Source organism: Phascolarctos cinereus, unplaced genomic scaffold (assembly GCF_003287225.1).
Source record: "Phascolarctos cinereus isolate Bilbo 61053 unplaced genomic scaffold, phaCin_HiC Scaffold_5;HRSCAF=322, whole genome shotgun sequence".
In the NCBI taxonomy this organism is placed as follows: Eukaryota; Metazoa; Chordata; class Mammalia; order Diprotodontia; family Phascolarctidae; genus Phascolarctos; species Phascolarctos cinereus.
Genome location: NW_027555958.1, coordinates 448,532,206 through 448,553,976, shown reverse-complemented (window position 1 = coordinate 448,553,976; position 21,771 = coordinate 448,532,206). Strand labels below are relative to the sequence as shown.

General features: G+C 41.9%; 1 protein-coding gene across 1 annotated transcript in view; it reads right to left on the bottom strand.

Moving 5' to 3' along the window:
- The window catches only part of LOC110209314 (cytochrome P450 4B1-like), a 33,327-nt gene extending 11,810 nt beyond the window's left edge, over positions 1–21,517 (bottom strand). The window contains 6 exon segments of the mRNA XM_078154559.1: positions 3,989–4,140; positions 4,483–4,607; positions 4,866–4,993; positions 7,747–7,791; positions 12,886–13,027; positions 21,329–21,517. Of these exon segments, the coding sequence (XP_078010685.1) occupies positions 3,989–4,140; positions 4,483–4,607; positions 4,866–4,993; positions 7,747–7,791; positions 12,886–13,027; positions 21,329–21,517 (781 nt within the window).
- Between the last annotated feature and the right edge of the window lie 254 nt (positions 21,518–21,771).

Below are 21,771 nucleotides of genomic sequence, written 5' to 3'. Positions count from 1 at the left end.
AACTGTGTAACTCCAGTTAAGACATTTAACTTCTCTCAGACTTAGCTTCCTCATCTGTAAAATGGGGATAATAAGAGGACCTATGGTGGTTGTAAGGACCAAATTTTAGGATAAGTATACACACACATACACATATATGTGTGCATATGTATATATGTATATGTGTGTGTAAATAGGCATATATACATTGGCTTTGCAAACTTTATAATGATATATAAATGTTAGCCATTGTTGTTGTTATTATTATTATTAATTATTTCAGGATGAGCTGCAACTGGTGAAGAAAACTAAGGACATAAAAAAGAGGAAAAGTAAGATCAAGGGACAGAAAACTCCACTGTCCAAGGTGGCAATGGCTATGACTAACTGAGGAGAGAAAGGACAGATCCATTCAACCATTGTTTTAGCTTCGATTTTCATTCATATGTAGAACTCTTTTTCCCAGTAAAGAGGATAAAATAAAAAAATATCAACAGGGAGATGAAAACTAAAATTAGTGTGGAAATGGTATGAAGAGAACCACAATGAGTTCCTATGTGTCACCTGGTCTACATGAGAATGGGTGGATGTGCAGCTGTGTCATAATTGGTGGCCTTAGAAAGATCAGAGAAAACAGAAGAAATGCTACAGAACTGGAGAATAGTCAAATGTGGTCCTGATTTTAAGAAAAAAGGAACCAGGTAGCGTTATTTGGAAAAAATGGGGTGGGGGAGGGGAACAGACTCATTAGTTAAATGTTTCCTGTTGGAATTTCAGTATAATATTCAAGGTATTTTGTGACTATTTAGAAAAAGAAGCTATAATTCTTAAACAAATGTTTGTTGGACTGAATTTAACTAAAAGCCAGCTTGACTTCATATATAAATGTACGGGTAGTAAACATCTAGACAAAATATATATATATAAATAAACAGTGGATTTATACCAGAACCTTGCACCATAAACCAAAATTGGCTACAAGTGAATATACAACTTAAATATAAAATAATATAGAATTACACACACACACACACACACACACATATATTTACATGGAGAGGAGAGAGAGAAAAAAAGAAAGAGACAGAGACAGAGACACAGAGAGAAACTGTCACAATCATGGAATAGACCTGTGATTTCATTGGTATAAAACTCAGGGAACTCCTGGGTGAAAAAATTCCCTATAACATACAGATCAGCTCTTTCAGGTAACTTATATATAGTCCTGAAGAGTCACTTAGAACACTGAGGGGTTAAGTAATTTGCCCAGAATCACTCAACAAGTATATGTCAGAGGTGGGATTTGAACCCATCTCTTCCTGGCTTCAAGGATAGCTCTCTAGCCCTTATGCCATGCAGAGATGGAAGTGTACCTAAAAGACAAAACGAATAACTTTTATTAATAAAATGTAAAATCTTTCACACAAATAAAGTCAAGGCAGATAGAATAAGAAGAGAAACTACTGAATGGGGAAAATTTTTGCATCAGCTGTAACAGATAAAAGTCTGATATCCAAGACATTATAGGGAATTGACATAAATTTGTGAGACCAAGAGCCATTTTTCAACCAATAAAGAATCAGAAGATTTAAACATGGAAATAAATTATTAAAAATCTATTTAGAAATATACTTCAAATTGGTAACGATTGGAGAAATGCAAATTAAAACAGTTCTAAGCTTTCAGGGAGTTCAGGATAACAATGTGGAATTGAACAATAAAAGTTACTGAATCATTCATAACCTTTAACCACGTGTTCTCACTACGGTGTAGATAGCTCGTGGATGTCAAAGACAGAAATACAGTTCCAATGTATACTAACATAGTCATAGCCACACCTTTTTTATTTCTCACAAAGAATTGGAAACAAAATGAGCCCATCATTTAGAGAATGGCTAGGAAAGGTGGCATGTGAATATAACGAAATGTCCTCATTCAGTAATAAATGACAGATATGAGGAAGCCAAAGAAACATCAGAAGATTTGTATGAAGAAATAAGTAGAAACAAATGAATGATATGCACAATGACTACAACAATGAAAATGGAAAGTTCATAAAAAGGAAGGCAAACCCTAAGGAAGTGTCAACAAAAATCATTACCTGTTCTCTGAGAACAAGTAATGATTCATATGACACTTCTCTTGGCAGAAAGATTAAGGACCACAAGGAAATAAGATTGCATATACTGTCACATGCAGCCATCTTTTGCTTAAGTGTATTTCTTCTCATATATCAGCACAGAATTCTAGGTGGTAAAGACTGAGGATGGGAGGAAGGATTATAACTACAAATCGCCTATATTACTAGAAAACACCCAGTAATGAAGACTATTAGAAAATGTCTAGTAAAAAAAAATGAAAGTTATACCTAAATCATTTTATTGTTTTTTAGCAAGGTAGCGGTGATGATAAAAAAAAAAACCTATGTGAGATCATGAAGGACAGGTTATGCCAGAGTAGCTTCATTTCCTTATTTGACAGTATTACCAGGCTGGTTTATTCAGGGAATGCTACAGATATGGTTGGTCTAAATTTTAATAAAGCATTTGGAAAAGTCTCCCATACTTTTCTTGTGGGCAAAATGGACTTGATGCTAGCAACACTGGATAGCCCCACTTTGGCCGAATCCAAAGGGTAGTCATTATTAATGCCTCAGTATCAACCTTGAGGGAAATCTCAGATAGACTACCCTGGAAATCTGTTCTCCAGTCAACTATGTACTTTTTGACAGTTTTATCAGTTACTTGGATAAAGATCTAAATAATTTGCTTATTAAACACAAAGATATCACAAAGCTGAGAAAGATAGCTTACCAACATTTGGCCATAGAGATAAAAACCAAAAAATAAAATCTCCAAAGGATATAATGCTAAACCACATATAAGAAAATGAAATTTGATAAGGATAGATAAATGTAAAGTTGTATGCTCTGGTTCAAAAATATCGACTTTACAATTACAAGATGGGTGAGAGAATCCTGTTCATCTGAAAAAGATCTGAGTGCCTGAGGGAGCTAAAAAGACTGTAAGAGTTGAGACAATAACAGAGCAGCTAACGAAAAGCTGATGTGATCTTAGTTTGCTTCAAGAAAGGCATAAAGGCCATAATGATGCAGCTAATAGTTCTGTTATCTGCTGGCCTTTTCTGATCTCATCTGCAGGACTGGGTTCAGTTCTGGGCACCACATCGTAGTAAGGACATCGATAAGCAGGAGAGCATTCAGAAAAGGAGGAGTAGACTAACGAAAGACCTTGAGACTATGAGATATGAGGATTAATTGAAGGGAGTAAAGATGTTTGGCCTGGAGAAGGGAAGATTTCTAGGAGGGGTGGCCATGTGTTCAAGTTTTTGGATGGCTATCAGGTGGGAAGGAAATTAGGCTTATTCTTCTCAGCCTCTGAAAGCAGAGCCAGGACCATCTGGTGGAAATTTCAGAGAGGCGGATTTGTCCTTGGTATAAGAAAAAACTTCTGGAAAATTGGAGCTGTCCAAAGGTGGAACTGAGATGCCTGGAGTACTAGTGTGTTCCCTATCTTTTGACATCCTGAAACAGGGGTTAGGTAACTACTTGTTGGAAATGTTGTAGTAAGGTTTCCTCCTCAGATAGAGGTTGTACTACATGCTCTCTGGTGTCTCCTCCAACTCAGAGATTCTGTGATTCTCTGAAATACTGCCTCCTACCTCAAATGGAAGAGTCACGTGGCATGATTTGGTTAGGGATGGGGTAGAGGACAGAAGGCCACAGGGTCACAAAAAGGCTGCACTTCATGGAAGGTAATGAGGAATAACCCTTGGGGATACCAAATAGGTAGACTTGGTAGTAGGGCCTATGAGGAGGAGAAAGGAAAGAAAGAAGTACAGAAAAAATAAAGGAAGGAAGGAGGAAAAGAGAGAAAGAAGAAGGGAGGAAGGAAAGAAGGAAGAAAGAAAAGAAGGAAGGAAGGGAGAAATAGAGGGAGAGAGAGAGAAGGAAGGATAAAAGAAGGGCAACTGCAGACTGGAGACACACCAGTGTAATCATGAGCAACCTTGCAGGCCTGAAGAAACTTCCAGCCATGAAGTGTGAACCAAAAGTAGAAGTCACTGTGGTACTGGAAGGCTGCCAATCGCTGTTGCATCAACAAGGTGAGTTCCCTGATGGCGTCATAGTATATGATGTCACTGCAGGAGCCAATAAAAGGAAGAACTGAAGCAATGTGGTGGGGAGATAAGAGGGGACGGTTGTCTTTTGGCATCTTCAGTAGCCATTCCCTCCCCTACTTGACCTAGCCACGTTGGAAAACTAAGCTCCGTAAGGGGCGAGGTGGCACACAAACTTCAATATCTTGCATCAGGACCCTTACCATCTGGACCTCAGTGATGTTTCACTGTGGGGCTTGTGTCCCTCCTCCCCAAAAAAGGGGCTCTCCAAAACAGGGCTGTGTCAACTCTCAGACCAGGGGCTTTCTCCCTAAGGGCCAGGTAAAGGCAGCTCTCCAGGACAGTCAGGGCCCTTTCCCTAACCTCTGTGTCTGGCTGTTACTGCTCCTTCCAAAAATGCATTTCATCAGACTGTCCAGGGCCATGTGACCCACATCTGGAAAGATGTTCACACACTTGTCCTTCTGAATCTTCTTGTCCCATTTGTTCTGAAAAAGACAGGAAATCAAAGACCTTTTCCACCCCAAGACCTATAGACTCACAGGGCTTGTTCCCAGGGCTTACCCCGCTTTCCGTATCCTTTCCCCAACTGCCCAGTTTCTTTCTCTGATTTATTCTGAAGGACATTCTGCCCAGCGTAGAACTACAGGCCCCAACCTAAGTTCCCCTCCAACCTAGCCCAAGCCTTAGTTTTATCCCCTAGGGGAGGGACAAGGATTAGAGCAAGGCCTCGAGGAGACTCTCACCAGCATATCTTTGGTAGACTCAACAAAAAGATCCAAATATGGCTTCAGTACGTCTGAGTGAAAGGCAGGGGTAAGCAATTTCCGGTGCTGAAACCACTTGGGCCCATCCAAGACCAATAGCCCCTTCCCTGGGGTTAGGAGGGAGAACACATGAGAAAGCAACGCCTCCTCATCGGGACAGTCACTTCCTGTCCACATGGGAACCTGGAGAGGGACAACGAGCCCCTCCCCACTTCTGGAAGCACACAGTCAGTCCTCAATAAAATTGAAATTGAAGGAGTATACTGAAAATGTTAGTCATGGAATAAGATCTCACTGGGGAGATTTAAGGTTGTGCTGGGAATTATCTTGAGCCACAGAACACAGAATGTTCAAATTTGAAGGAACTTTGGAATATATAAAAGGGAATGCTAGAGTTGGGAGGAATATTGGAATGCACAGCACCACAGGGATAGAAGAACAAAAACCCTTATGTTCTCTCCACAGTGACCCCTCCAAGTCTCCACACTTGAGGGATTCACATTCTCCTGGGCGGTGTGAGAAATACCAATTAATTAATCAACAAACATTTATTAAACACCTACATGTGTCAGGCACTTTGCTAAGCAATGGGGATGAAAAAAAGGCAAAAGACAGTCCCTGCCCTCAAGGAACTTACAATCTAATGGACTGGGAGTATACTGGGAAAAGTAAGTGCAAGGTAATGGGAGGAGAGGAATAACCCATGGGAGGACCAGAAAAGCCTTCCCATGGAAGGTGTCAGCGAAGCTTAGTTATGAAGGAGGCTGAGGATTCCAAGAGCTGGAGGTGAGGAGAAAAAGTTTTCTAGGCACTAGAGCCAGCTTATGCTAAGGCATAGAGACACAGTCAATCCTCAGCATTCACGCTTTTAACTTTCATGACTTCAAGCATTCACGGGATTTTATTAGTAACTTTATTTTCACTTTTGTGTTGACAACTACACACATTCACAGCTATGCACAGTAGAGAAAAACTGAGAGGTGTGATGCATGCAGGTTTGTGGAGCAGCTGGTACCCTACTAGGCACTTCACTAGTATTGTTCACTCTACCATTGTAAAGAGCTCCTCAAGCATTCATTGCATACTTTCATTGTTTGTCTTCAACACTCAAGTTTTGTGTTGCAATCCTGCCCCCAAAGCACTGTGCAAGCTCTTTGGGCTCTAAGGCCAAGTGTGCAAAGTCAGTGAAGTGGCTCACTGAGAAAATAAAAGTTCGATAACCTTCATGTTGGAATGTCTGCAGCTGCTGCCAGTCCCCAGTTTGGTCTTAATGAATCAACCATTTGTGAGATCCACAAAAAGGAAGAAAGCATTCAGAAAAGTGTTCACAAACTTGCTCCAGAAAGTGCATATTATCAGCATTAATGTTTTGTTATAGAGAATTAAAGGCAGAAAAGCAAATCTTCAGGAATCTCTGATGAAAGATTACAGTTTTTACTTACAAAGGAACCTTAGCCCTTATTTCCCATATATTCAATTCAACGTTTGCAATTTTTACTTTTGAACCATTTTCTAGGAACCTTACCCCTGCCAAAGTCAAGGATTGGCCATAGAATGGCGCATACAGAGAAATGCTGAAAGAAATTGGGCCAGAATGCAAGTAGTATGTGAAAAAGAAGACTGGAAAGATCCCTGCTACCTCCCCACTCCCCGTCCCCAGCTCCTAGGGGGTCTTCCGTCACCACTGGAAATTACACTTCATACTTACTTGCCTTGTTCATGTTGCTCCCTGCACCCCCAAGAATGTAAGTTCCCTGGGACAAGGGCTGCTTCACATTTATCTTTGTATCTTTGTAGTAAGGCCTTAATAAATGATTGATGATTGATTGAATGTTTAAATCTGCTTTACAGTGTCAAACTAGAGACCTGATGCAACCACAAATTCAATACAATTCAACAAATATTTGCTGAATATTTGTTGAAAAAATAGCATACTTTGCTGCATGATAATCCAGCAAAGGAAACTAAGAAGTAATCAGAGAAGGAGCAGAAGAACCAGGAAAGAGTATTGGCACAGATTCAAAGGAAAGAAAGAATATCCAGAGGGAGGGAGTGGTCAACAGTCAAGAAAGATGCAGAGAAATCTAAAAGGATGAGGATAGAAAAAAGGTCACTGGATAGAGTATTTAAGAAGAGATCATTGGTAATTTTGGAGAAAATTCAACAGGGTGAAAGGGTCAGAAGCCATTGCAAGGTGTTAAAAGGTGAGTAAAGATGGTAATTGTGGCTGTGAAAGGGAGAAGAGATATAGGATGGTCCCAAGAAAGCATACATAGTGTCACAGAAATGACGAGAGGTGAAATATGAAGCAGAAGAGGGCTGGGCCCCAGGATATACTGCAGCCTGGTATGATCATTTGACAGATCGTGCTGATAACATTTCACACAGCTATCATTCTTCAAGAGGTCATACAGGCGGCTCTCTTCATAGCCACCCTGTAAGGACCAGAGGATGTGTTATTATTCCTCTATTATAATGGAGGACAAAGATCCAGAGAGGGGAGGAGTCGTGCCTAAGACCAAATGATTGTGTGGGGGCAGAGCCAGAGCTAGGACCCAGGTTTCCTGAGTTCCCATTTAAGGAAGATGGCAGAAGTGTGATTTACCTTCTCAGGTAGACTAGGAACGCCTAGAAAGCAAGAGCCCGATTTCTGCCCGGTCATGCCCAGGATTTGGCACAGAGCTAGGCCTAGGGGTGGGGTAAGGGCTGAAAGAGTGTGTGATGGGGAGAGAGAGGAAGAAGTGGTTGGATACTCCTGTTTCTTTTGTCATCCCCGGGTATCCCACTATGCAGACCTGCACTTCTGCTTCCTACCCAAGGGGGGTTGGAGTGTTAGGGGAGGCAGAGGAATCCCACTCACCAATCCATGGTAAGAAGAAACCATATATGTCCAAGGCTTTAGGATCTGTAGAGGGGAAAAATGGTACTGTCAGAGAGGCCAACCCTGAGAATCCAAAGCAGAATCAGGCTGGTAGAGAACGGGACCAATCCTGTCCTTACCCTGAGATTACAAGGTCCAGCGTCTAGGAGCCCAGAGGCTCAGAAGTACAGCATCTCAGGATTTCTAGTGGACATCTAATCCAACCAGTGCCCTTTCCAAGCTCCTTTCCAGCATCAGTGACAAGTGGCCACCCTGCCCTAGAACCTTTGGTTAGGAGCAGCCACCTCTCCCACACATCACCAGGAAACCTGTTACCCTGGCGGCTAATTCTAATTCTCAGGAAGCTTCTCTTGCTTATTGTACTGTCCTTTTCAGTTTTGTTGTATTAGGATTAGATGGTAAACAAATTGAGGTCAAAGGCTTTCTTGCCTTTCTTTGTAGCCCCAGCCCTTAGCTCTGTGCCTGGAACACAGTAAACATCTGATAAACAAATGCTTGTGTGCTTGTTGCTGAGTTAAGCCTGTTCAGAGACCTATGAGAGCTACAGCTATTCAAGAAGTGGCTCTCTGATTAAATTCTGAGCTGTTTGTTGCTGCGTTTTGATGGTAACAAGCTTGTGAAGTTTAGAGCAAATGGAAAACACAATGAATTTCAGTGAGTAGGACAACATTTAGGTCAACATCTAGCAAAATATGAAAACCAGAGCTGTTGTATTATTATGGGACAAATATAATCAATTTGACCATAGTCTAACCCAAAACAGAAATGTAATGAGATGGAGACAGAGAGAAGAAAAAGAGAGGGAGAGACTGTAGGGGGAGGGGAAGGACAGGTTTTAGAACTTTATCCGCTACATTGACTGAAATGTTGCCCAGTAAGGTATTGGTCAAAGTACAGTTTCAGCTGAACTTAGTAGCTGAAATAAATTTTCAACACAGAAATTACACTCATCAAATAACTTTTCTGAACAGATCCTGAGGCAGAAAGAACACACTGCATTTTATAGTTCTAAAGTTCTGTTACCTTGGGCACGTGAGTTTTCCTTGTTTATGTGCCTCCTTGGCATATTTCTGTAATTGTGTGTCCACTCTTGACAATAGATACTGATTGTTTTTGTGTGAGTGTGTGAGCCAGGTTTATGTGTGGGTTGTGATGTATTTACCAGCTTTCAAATATGAGTCCCTTTAATATCATCATCACTATTTCTTTTGCCTTACTATTAGGTCAAATCTGCTAAAGATCTAGAAATTTCATTCTGAGTGACTGATTGGTCAAATAGAAATGTACCAGTGAGGGGGCAGCTAGGTGGCTCAGTGGATAGAGCACCTGCCCTGGAGTCAGGAGTACCTGAGTTCAAATCCCACCTCAGACACATGAAACTTACCAGCTGTGTAACCCTGGGCAAGTCACTTAACCCCCACTGCTCAACAGTAAGAAAAAAGAAAATAAGCAAAAAAAAAAAAAAAAAGAAAAATGTACCAGTGAGGGCTAAATAGTTAGAGCGGTCTATAGGAAGAGTGGATTTGTCCCTTAATAGAGTGACCTCTAGGACTTCAAGAGCATTTTAGTGTACCAACAAAGCAGTAGTTCGTCGATGGGAAGCTAGATGGGAGTGAAATAACCAGCCCAGAGACTAAGTAGGTATCCCCATGTCTAGGTGAAAGATCGGAGAAGCTGCATTGTGGGTAGATCACTCCGTGCTCCTGCCATGTTGACATCAAGGTGAAAGCTGCCTTTCTGCAACTCTTTCCCCACTACTTTTAGTTCACCCCTCCAAGACCAAGCAGAGCAAGGATGGTCCCTCTTCTATAGCAGAGCCCTTCAAATTCTCAAAGAAAGTTAACATTTCACCTCCAAGTCTTCTCTTCTCCAATCTAAACACCTCCAATGAATGTCGTTATTGTTGTCGTTCAGTCATTTTTCAGTCTTGTCTGACTTTTTTTGGCAAAGATACAGGAAAGGTTTGCCATTTCCTTCTCCAGCACATTTTCAACAGATGAGGAAACTGAGGCAAACAGAGTTAAGTGACTTGTTCAAGGTCACACAATTAATAAGAGTCTGAGACTGGATTTGAACTAAGGAAGATAAGTCTGTGCCCCCTCCAATGAATAGGATCATGGATTTAGAGCTGGAAGAGACATTGGGAACTGTTTCAAATCACATGTTTTACAGTAGAAGAAAGTGAGGGCCAAAGTAGTTAAATAACTTGCCCCAGGTCACAAGGCAGTAACAGAGGCAAGATTTGAACTCAATTCCTCTGACTTCTTATCCAGGGCTTTTTCCACCCTATCATCATACGTCATGAACTCACGGTCCTTCACCAACCTAGTTGTCCTCTTCTGGACATTCTTTACCTAATAGCTGTCCTTTCCAAACTGTGGTCTCCAAGAACTGAACACAAGACCCTCTGTGGGATCCAGTGTAGGCAGAGGATGAGGGAACTGCCACCTCCTTAGTCCGGGAGGCTCTGCCTTTCAAGGTAGCCTTGATTTATATGAGCTTTCTTGGTGGCCACATCCCTCACAGCAAGCTTGCAGGCCACTCAAACCTCCAGTTCAGATGACCTGCTATCAAGCCATGCTCTCACCATCTTTTACAAGCAAAGGTGATTTTGCTTTAACTCAACTGTAAGATCTTATATTTGCTTCTGTTATGTTTCATCGCATATTCTGCCCAACATTTGAATATTTTAACTTTTTTAGAGTCTCAACTTTACTGTCCCCTGTGCTAATTCTCCTCCCGACATTGATGAACTTGCCATCAATGTCTTTACCCAAGTAATGGAAAAAACATTAAACTACCCAGGCTCAATAACTGATCTAATGGAGCCCCTAGAAGAGACCCACATCATTAACAATTATAAAATAATGCAGTAAGAAAAGAAGTCTTGAATTTGGGAAAAGAGATATAGGTTAAAAGTCCTGATTCTGTTGCTTACTATCTGTAGTACTTTGGATAGGTCACTCTGCTGTCTGGGCCTCCATGGGGATGGGGGGAATGAAGAAGTAGGACTCAATGGCCTCTATAATCCCTAGATTCTAGGTACAAATCCATGAGCCTATGAGACTTCCAGTTCAAAATTCATAATCCTATAACTAGAGTTAGGTCCACCCATTCAAAGAATTCCAAATCCACCTAACTGGGCTGTAACCTATACCACATTTCTCTATCACATGTACAAGCGAAACATTAGGCAAACTGACAAATGTTTTGATGAAATTCAGCGTAATTCTGTCTACAGCATCCCACAGATTCAAACAAGTGTGATTAAATTTGACAAGTTATTTTGAACACCAATTATGGGCAAGGAACTGTCCTAGGTGCTAAAAAGGCAAAGTGAAGCCACTGACCCTCCTTTTATATTTACCTATGGTGATACTATATATGTACAGATGTGGAAATTCAGGAAAACATGAAGAGGAAAAGCACACTGAAAATACAGGGAGTCAGAGGTGGTCTCCAATAAAAAATTAGAGTTGAGATGATCTTTGAAGGAAGGTAAGGGTTCTAAGAAGAGGAGAAGACGCATGAGAGCACTTCAAGCATAGGAAAATCTTTGCAAAAACCTGCCCACATTGCCATCAGGAGGGAAGGGGCCAAGAGATAAGGAGAGAACAAAGATAAGAGGAAGGATTGTCAAGGGGACAAATTCCTAAAGAGATGAGAAAGGATGAGATCAAGGAAACAAGCAGAGGAATTGAGCTTGCCAAGGAGAAGGATTACCTCTTCCTCAGTGATTGGAGCAAAGGAGAAGAGAAGAGGAGATGAAGTGTTTTGAGGTGTAGAATAGGGAGAACATGGCAGATGATCACTCTTTTCACTAAAAGAGAAGGATACACTTTTTTGTTGGTCAGGAACAGCATATAAGTTTAAGAAGACAGCAGAAGCTTTAGAACTGTAGCAGAAGGGAATGTGGTAGGCCAGGCACTAAAAAGTAAAAGAATTGTCCAACATAGGTCCCCACTAAGGTTAGATGCCACAAATTTGTAGTGGACTCAGCCAGCACATTTGTGTGATTTAATCCAGTGCCGATCAGCAGCACTCAAGGCAAAGTGGAGAACATGGCTGGGAAGGCAACTCTGAGTTAGGATTTAGCAAGGCATGAGCAGAAGGTGAGGACCTCAAGGATCTAGGACAACGAGAAGTTGAACTGCTTAAGCATAGGGACAAGGGTAAAAAGGGAAGAAAGTTAAGAGGAGAGCACGGGTGGAGAGGGGTGAGTGACTGGAGGTCACAACCAACTTGGGAGACTGAGGCAAAATGAGAGATGGAAGAATAAGATGCGGTCAGAAAGAAGAATTTCAGAGTTAATCAGTCAACAGACACAAGCAGTTATTTGATGTGTCTTATGTGCCAGACACTGTGCTAAGAGCTGCATGGAAGTAGAATGCTTCTGAGTGATGGCGATATCAAGAGAATCTCTTGTGGGGGACTGAGATGGATGGTGTACCAATCTAGGAAGCCTATCAAAGAGGAAGCAAGATTAGTCTGACATAACCTGTTCTTGATAAGGCCATGTTGGCTCCATGGTCGCTTTCTTTTCTAGATGTTCACCAACCATCTCTTTAATAGTATATTATAGAATCTTGACAAGTATTGAAGTCAAGCTCACTGACTTGTAGACTATACTCTATTTCTGTTGTGGTTTTAAAAAAAAAACTGGGACCTTTCTCCTTCTCCTCATCTGTAACACTTCTCCCATTTTCCATAATTTCAAAAAAACTTACCAATGGCTTAATATTCATATATCCCAGTTCTCTGAGGACCCTGTCAAGGAATTTGCCTTGGACTAATGATTCAACCTTAATAAAAGCATCCAGGCACTGTCTTCTCTTACCACTTATCTTGATCTTCAATTCTCTATTTGCCATTTTTTTCTTGGCCCTTTTCAATCCATAGACTGGTTTGGTTTTTCGCCAGAGAAAGCATAAGCCCTAATGATATTTATCACCTCTGCTAACTCACCCAAGGTCAGTTCAGACATTTGTCCATTTTAATGCTTAGGGTCTTTCTCTATTGCACCCTCCCATTCCCCTTCTCCATTTATTCTTTCCCATATTTACCCTTCTGGTTCCCCTTTAGACAGAGACTCCAATGGGAAGTTTTGAGTTTCCTCACCTCCTCAACTGTACACAGCCTTGGTGTAGTCAGGGTCATAGATGTTCAGGAAACCGAGAAAATTCCCTAGCCACAGCTGGTGTGCACAGGGGTAAATGTTGGCCCATGACAAAACCTTGTCCAATTCACCTTCTCTCTTCATCTGCAATTGGGGAAGGGGCAAGGGAAGAGAGACCAGAGACCACATTACTAGAGGTCAGGAGGGGAGAAAAACCAATTCCCACAAGACAGAGAATTTTATACATATTATGACAGGTGGCAGGCCTTTCAGTCCCCATCAGTGAATAAGCTATCTGTCAAACAAATAATGAAATCCAAGGAGAAGACTAGATGGAGGAAGAAGTCCGGGGAGAAGTGGATGTGTAAGGGAAAGATGTGGGAAGAAGATATGGTGGTGCAGTGGATAGAGCACTGGCCCTGAAGTCAGGAGTACCTGATTTCAAATCTGGCCTCAGACCAAACACTTGACACTTGCTAGCTGTGTGACCCTGGGCGAGTCACTTAACCCCAATTGCCTAAAAAAAAAAAAAAGACATGGGAAGAAAAAGATAAGAAAGATGAAAAAAGAAATGAGGGAGACTAATAGGAAGGGATAGAAATGAGGGAAAGAGCAATCACAGAATCATAGAATTTGAGTCTCAAGTGTTGTCATCAGCCATCTTTTCCAGTCCATACTTTAAAAATATCTGAAAAACTCACCAAACCATACTGCCAAGTGGTCATTCAGTTGAAGCCTGGCTTGAAGACCTTCAGTGAGGGTAACCCCACTACCTCCCAATGTAGCCCATTCTCCATTTGAATAGCTCTAATGTTAGGAAATTTTCCCTTATATTAAAATTAAAGTTGTCTCTTTAAACTTGCATCAGTTTCCCCTGGTTCTTCCCTGTGGGACCAAACAGACACGCAGTCTTCCACGTGACAGCCTTTCAATTATATGATAACAATATCCTCCTGTGCCTTATCTTTCCAGGCTGAACATCCCCACTCCTGTTCTCAAGGTATGGGTATGAGGTCTTTCACTAATCGAGATGCTCTTCTTTGATCGCTTATCAGCTCATCAATTTCTAGGAGGCAGTGCTCAGGACTGAACACAATATTCCAAATGTTGTCTGTCCATGACATAGTACAGTGGAATTATCATCTCCCTTATTTCTAAGTCCTCTTCCTTTCTTAATGTAGCTGAAAATCACATTAAATTTTTGGTTTCCACAGCAGATGTGTTTCAGACAAACCAATATCTGGCCAGCCCCTGCTCCCCATAATCTTGTACTTCTGATGTTAATTTTTTTTATACCAATAGATGACTTTCCATTTGTCCTTGTTACATTTCATCTTTTAACATATAGTCCAATGTTAACGTGGTCAAGTTCTTTTAGGGACTGAACCTGTCATCCAGTATGTTAGCTAATCCTTCCTAGCTTTGTATCATTGATGTATTTGAAAAGTTATCATCTGCGCCATATCCAAGTCGTTTGTATAAATGATAAACAGCAAAGAGCCAAGCACGTGTTTCTGGAATACTCCACTGGAGATTTACAACAAGTTTCTATAAAGGCATTCATGACTAGTTTAAATTCATCCATTTAGCCAGTTATGAATCTACATATCATCCAGTTCAAATTTCTCCATCTTTTCTATAAAAGTAGCATGAAATGCTTGATCAATTTCTATGCTAAAATCTAGGTAAGCTATACCTATAACAATTTAATCACTTATCCACTAGTTTAATAATCCTATCAAAAAATGAAATAACATTAGTCTGGCATGATCTTTTCTTGAGGCCAGGTTGATTTGCTGTGATGATCACTTCCTTTGCAGATGTTCACTAGCCATCTCTTTAATGGCATGTTGTAGAATTTTGCAAGAAGTCAAAGTCAAGCTCACTAATCTATAGTTTACAAATTTCATTGCCTTCCTTTTTGAAGGCAGCACACTTTTTCAAGGGTTTAAAAATCAGCACACTTAGCCTTTTCCAGTGCCACTTAGGTTTTCCATAATCACTTAGATTTAACTGACAATGGCTCAGAAATGACATCACCCATTCTTTTTGATCAGTACCTTGGAATGTTCACTTCAGTAATGTGACTTGATTCCCTATTTATCTTTACCTCTACAATCGCTTCTCTCTTAATCTCATCTCCCTTTCCTGATTCCCTCACCTCTTTCTCTTTACCTCTTCCTTACCACCATCTCTTCATCCTCTATATTTTCTGTCTTTTTCCCTTCCTTTTACTTTCTCACCTCATTCTCCTCATCTCTTCTTATACGCCTCTTATTACTTTATCTCTTTCTCTCATAAACTGAATCAAGTCACCTTCTAGCCTTTCAAGGGTTGGGGTTGTTTTTTTTTGGGGGGGGGGTTGACGTCCAGAATCTGTCACCCACTGTTAGCTCTCCCTCTCAGCTTTGTGGTATCTTAAAATACAATGAACATGCTTTCTACGCTGTCACACAAGTCATTGATAAAAAATATTACATAGCAACTACAAATCCATGAAACACTACACTGGAAAGTTGACATTGAATGATTAACTATCTTTGGGGGGTATATAGGTGTTCAGGGAGGACTAGCACCTTTGGAAGATGGTAATCTACCTGAGAGCCAGTGTGGCTTCAGAAAAAGCTAAGGAATGATCAACATGGTGTTTACTGCCTGACAAGTCCAGGAGAAATGCCAGGAGCAGAAAAGAAGTCTGTACACCACATTTATTAATCTAACCAAGGCCTTTGATACTATCAGTCATGAAGGCTTGTGGAAGATCGTGGAGAAATTTTGCTGCCCAGAAAAGTTCAGCAGCATCATACACCAGTCTTATGACAGCATGCTTGCATGGGCTCTGCTCTCCTGCTTTCCCAGTCACCAATGGAGCACACATCATGGCTGTACATTTGTTCCTATGCTTTTTAGCATGTTTCCTGTGATGTTTTGGGATGTTTTCAACAAGGATGAAAACTGCATCAAGGAAGCTACTGCACTGATGATAAATTAGCTAACTTGAAAAGGCTACAAACCAAGACTCAAGTAGAAGGAGAGTTGGTGTGTGATTGTTTGTTCACAGATGATTGTGCGCTGGAGCTATTCTCTGTTGCTTATGCTAATTTTGGCCTCACAGTCAACACCAAGAAAACAGAGGTTCTCCACCAGCCAGCACTGCACCATCCATATATGGAATCATTGCTTACAGTAAATAAAGAAATTTAAATGCTGTGGATAAGTTCATTTAGCTTGGCATATACTCTCCAGGGATGTCCCCATACCTGGTGAGCTTGACTCGTGCATTGCCAGAGCTAGCTCAGCATTTGGGAGGCTCAGAAGGAAAGTGTGGGAGAGAAGACTGAATACCAAACTGAAGGTCAGCAGAGATGGTGCGCAGACCTCATTGATGTATGCTTGTGAAACCTGGACGGTCTACCAGTGCCATGCCGGGAAACTAAATTGCTTCCATTTGAATTGTCTTAGGAAGATTCTGAAGATCACCTGGCAAGATAAGGTGTCAAACACTGAGATCCTTTCTCGAGCTAAACTGCCAAACATTCAAACTCTGCTGCAGAGAGCACAACATCGTTGGGCTGGCCACGTTATATATTGCCAAGGATATATTTGCCTAAAAGACTATTTTACAAAGAACTCACACAAGGCAAGCATTCACACAGAGCTCAGAAGAAGCTCTCTTCTTGGTCACTCTCACTCTCTTTAATATTGATTGTGAGACATGGGAAATACACTGGTGCAGTCTTCCTGACTCTAGGCCGGGCACTCTATCTACTACATCACCTAGATGCTTGCCAGATAATAGCTAGTAGTTAAGGTATGTGAAGTACATTACAAATATTATTTCATTTGACCCTCACAACAACCCTAGAAGATAAATATTATTGGACTACCTGAAAGCCATGATCAAAAAAAGAGCCTAGACATCATCTTTCAAGAAATTATCAAGGAAAACTGCCCTGATATAGTAGAACCAGAGGGCAAAGTAGAAATTGAAAGAATCCACCCGATCTCCTCCTGAAAGAGATCCCCAAAGGAAAACTCCTAGGAATATTGTAGCCAAATTCATGGTCACTCTCACTCTCTTTAATATTGACTGTGAGACATGGGAAATACACTGGTGCAGTCTTCCTGACTCTAGGCCGGGCACTTTATCCACTACATCACCTAGATGCTTGCCAGATAATAGCTAGTAGTTTAGGTATGTGAAGTACATTACAAATATTATTTCATTTGACCCTCACAACAACCCTAGAAGATAAATATTATTATTATCACCCACATTTTATAGATAAGGAAACTGAAACAAACAGAAGTTAAGTGGCTTTCCCAGGGTCACAGAGCTAGTAAGTATGAAAGGTAGGATTTGAATTCAGGTCTTCTGGACTCTTAGTATAGAACTCTATCTACTGCACCACCATGCAGCCTAGCACTACTATCCCACTCTCTCTTATCTTTCCTGGTTCAGAGAGAATGGTCCTGAGACAAGTTGCTGCCTTGCTATTATTCCTCTCTAAGGACTATTGCTCAGAGGGAACAAATAACAATAAATTGTCTGTAGTTGAATAAAAGGATGAAGAGGTAAACTCATCCCCTTTACAATCATTATTTTGCTGCCATTGGGATAAATGGGTTTCTTTGCTATTTGCCACATGTGTTCATTGGTGAAAAAGGGGTCAAGCCTTACATATAGAGCTTGAAGCCTTACATATAGAGTTTGGGGTCCTTCTCCTCCATTAATAACAACTAACAATATTTAAAGGAGCCAAATGATATGCTTCTAGAAGTACCCTGTCATTCTGAGGAGAGCAGTGACCTCCAGCCCCAACCTCCTGCTTCCCCTCCTGACAAGAATGAGTCTCCATTGGAGAAGAGCAGGGGGAGAAGAGGCAAGAAATAGCTATTCTGCCCCCATCTTAGAGCCACACAATGATACTCCCCATTCTATAGGCAGGGTGACAGCCTTCACCACGCATGGACTTCACTACATGTGGAGCCCTGTCACTACACATGGAGTCTTGTTACATTGGCATGGGGCCATCTAGTAACAACATTGCTCTTACAGTGTTTTTTAAATGAATATCATATCAAAGAGGTTGTGGGCAACAGCAAATCTCTGATAATAGCCCTGTTTCAGTTTTCTTTAGTGGTTAAGTGCTCCAGAATACTTTTAGGTCTGTATGGGAATTTGTCACTTGTATGTCAATGCAAAAGAGCAAACATACTATGGGTAAATCCAGCCACCAGGTCATGTCTTGTTAGGCCCTACACAAGCATTGAGTTTTTTTTTAACTACCTTCATGGGTGGGTTGCATAGTCTGTATGTTCCCTTGTATAATCCACGTTGATTACTAAATCTGTATTCTTTAAGCTAGTTTCTCATAGCAATGCTATGTTTCAGAATTGCCATCATAAAACTCTTTTCTACAGACAAATGAATGTGACTTGGCCATATGGTTGGCATATTTTTGTTGCCATGCCAGAGGATGAATTCAGATGGATTTCTGAAGAGAGCTTTTGGACTCTACTCATGCACCTTGGCCACTTCACAAGTTCTAGAATTTTCAGTTATATTTCTCATGTAACTTGGATCTGTACTCAGCCTTCACTTTGATCAGTAAAGTAATATGTACTTAGTCCAAAGGTATTCATGGCCAGGGCCAGGAGTGGGGAGGTTAGACTGCTTTGGGGCAGCTAGGTGGAACAGTTGATAGAGTGTCAGGCCTGGAGTCAGGAAGATTCATCTCCCTGAATTCAAATCCAGCCTCAGACACTTACTAGCTGTCACTTAACCTGTTTGCCTTAGTTTCTTCATGTGTAAAGTGAACTCTAGAAGGAAATGGCAAACCACTCCAATATCTTTGCCAAGAAAACCCCAAATGGGATCACAAATAGTCTGACAAGACCGAACGAGAATGTCTATCAAAACAATCTATCCTTTTTAGTGAGAGAAGAGAAAGTATTAGCAAATGTGAGGCAGAAGCAGCAGGGAATACTTCACTGAGAAGGTAACCTCTGAGCTGGGGCTTGTAGAAAGGATTTAAAGAGACAAGGAAAATCTTTCCAAGCAGGACAGATGGCTTCTACAAATGCTTGGGAGTCAGAGATAAGGTTGTAAAATTGGGGAATGGCTAGAGGCTGAGTGTGGCAATAAAAAAGAGTACATGAAGGGGACTATTACAAAATAAGGCTAGAAGGGTGAGTGGAAACCACCTGAGAATTAACACCCCACGCTTAAATGCCAGCCTGAGTCATTTACACGTTATTTGTGGGCAATGGGAAGCCATTCTCAGTTGGAGGGCAAAGTAGCAACATGATTACAATTATAACTTAGGAAATGTTCTGGGAGTTGCGTGGAGAATGGATTAAAAGGTGGGAACACTTCAATTCGATTGTCAGTCTTTCAGGGGCATTGAACTGAGGTTGAACCCATGAACTCTTATTAGGTGACTAAGAGAAGAGAAGGGTGCCTAGGGTGAAGCCTGGTGTATATCCCTATTAAGGGAGCAAGACATAGGCACTGATTCATCAAAGGAAAACTAGTTCATCAATTTGAGAGGGAGTAAATGAAATTATTCTACCCAGGAAGTATGTTGGGATTGATTAAAGAGACTCAGTCATGACTTGTATAGGAGTGAGGCAGTCCACAGTCCAGAATTCATTGCTGGGAGAAGTTCCCACCAGCCTCTTATGGGGAAGAGAAGAAGACCTCAAGTCTTCTCTTCCTTCACTGACCAGAAAACAACCTCATGAACATCAAAAGATTGGAAGAGTTGAACTCCTCATGGGAACAGTTGGAGCAGCTGATGGCTTTGTCTACAGAGAACAAATGTGATACTCTGAGGAAGGGAATGTCGCAGCTGTCCAAGGAGCCCAGCAGAAAGGCGGGCTTTCCCCTGCCCAAGGGGATCACCATGAGGGCTCAAGGAAGGGACGAAATGGACTTCCAGGGGATATGAATGAAATATGCTCTACATTTAATCCCATTTTCTGTAGGCACTTAAGAAATAATGTACCCAAGTCAGAGGGAAGTCTGTGGGCTGTTTTGTACCAACTCTTCTGACGATACCAACTTAATAACTGCTCTTTTCCAAAAGCCAATTAAGCCTGGCTGGGCAACTGATACTAATTTTATATTATTGCAGAAGTGGGGAGCACACTGGTGGAAGCTCATCAGCTGAAGGACTAGAACTGCCCCCCCAGCTGCCTCCTGGGGACCCTACCTGCCAGCTCAAGGGGGAGGAGGAATAATAAGTACTGGTTTTTGGACCTACTGAGTGTGAGATGGCAATGGGATAGCCACATGGAAAGACATGGCAAGAAGGAAGCAACAACAATGTGGGACTGGGGATGGATATAGGCAGATCCCAGAGTCTTCAAAATGGAGATGACAGCTAAACTCATGGGAGGTGATGGGATCTCCAAAGAAGAGAGTGTAGGAAGAGCAGAGAAGAAGGCTCAGGACAGAAGCTTGGGAGCATCCCTCTAAGAGAGCAAGCAGGACTTGGACGCTGATCCAATACAGAAGACTTGGAAGAAACAGTCAGCAAAGAGGTAGGAGAACCAGTAGAGAGGAATAGTACAGAAGACAAGGGATTATAAAATGTCCAGATGGATGGGCTCGTCAGGATCAAGGAGGATGAGGACTTGAGAAAAGGCCACCAGATTTACTGACACACAGAACCCCAAACCCCATTTCTCAGGGACAAAACCAATAGTTCTCTTCCTTTTTTGCATCCTCTCTCTATCCCCACACCTCCCTTTCCCCTTTCCCAGTGTCCTCCTCTCTTCTCTCTCCTCACTTTCTCCTCTTTCTCTCTCTTTTATCCCTCTCTACTCCTTCCATCTTTTCCTCTGCAATCCTCTCCATGTTCCCTCTTTCCTTGCCTCTCCCGTCCTCTTCTCTCTCCTCTTCTATTATCTTCTCCTTTGCCCTCTCCTTGTTTCTCTCCAACCTGAGGCACAGCTCTAGTTCCGGGCTAAAGCACACTTCTTCCCACTCTTTCACTCCTCTCTGCCCAGGGCCAGAAGTAAGGAAAATTGAGAGTGAGGACAAGTGGTTGTTGCAGACACACAGATTCCATCTGGACATCAGGAAAAACCTTCCTAACAGTGAGAGCTGGTCTAATGGGAAAAGGGCTGTGTGGTGAGGAGGTCGTGGTTTCCCTTCCACATTAGTCTTCTAGCAGAGGCAGATTTCTACTCATTCATCATTAATGCTTCTAGTCAGGGGAGAATGTCTTAATCAGGTATTAGAGGAGCTAGCTGCCTCTGAGCTTTTCATTACTGAGAGCCTGTAATTCATTTTCTGCCTTTATTTATCATCCCCTCCTCTTGTCTTTCTTCCTCCTTTTCCTCTCCCCTTTTCTTTCTCTCTCTTTGTATGCCTTTCTTCGACCTCTTCAAATCCATCCCTCTTGCCTTTGCCCCTGGCCAAGAGCCTGAATCTACCTCCTTGGAATGCCCAAAGAGCCAGTGGGTGGGTGGCCCAGGGAAGCTCTTTAAGCCTTGGAGAAGCTTCTGCCTCCTGGACAGGAGCCGGGTCAGTTGGATCAGGCCCAGGGTCAAGCCCAGGGAAGCTGCCCATAGCCACAGCCTGGGAAGGCTCACAGGGAGCCATGAGAAAAGCCAGGAGAACATGGAGAGAGTTCTGCTCTGGACACAAGCATTGTCCTGCCACAGATAGCCTTCCACTCTTATATCACAGGCCTGGGCACCTGGCCAGCTACAGAGCTCCACCCTCTTGGCCATACCCTAGAGAAGCAGTATTATGTCCATCTGAATCCCAAGACCAGCCCACAATACAAACTCTGGGGAGGAAAGAATCTGAGAGAGAAATTTACTCTCATCTTTGGTGAACTTCCCAGAATTTCAGGCTTGACTCCAAAAGAAAG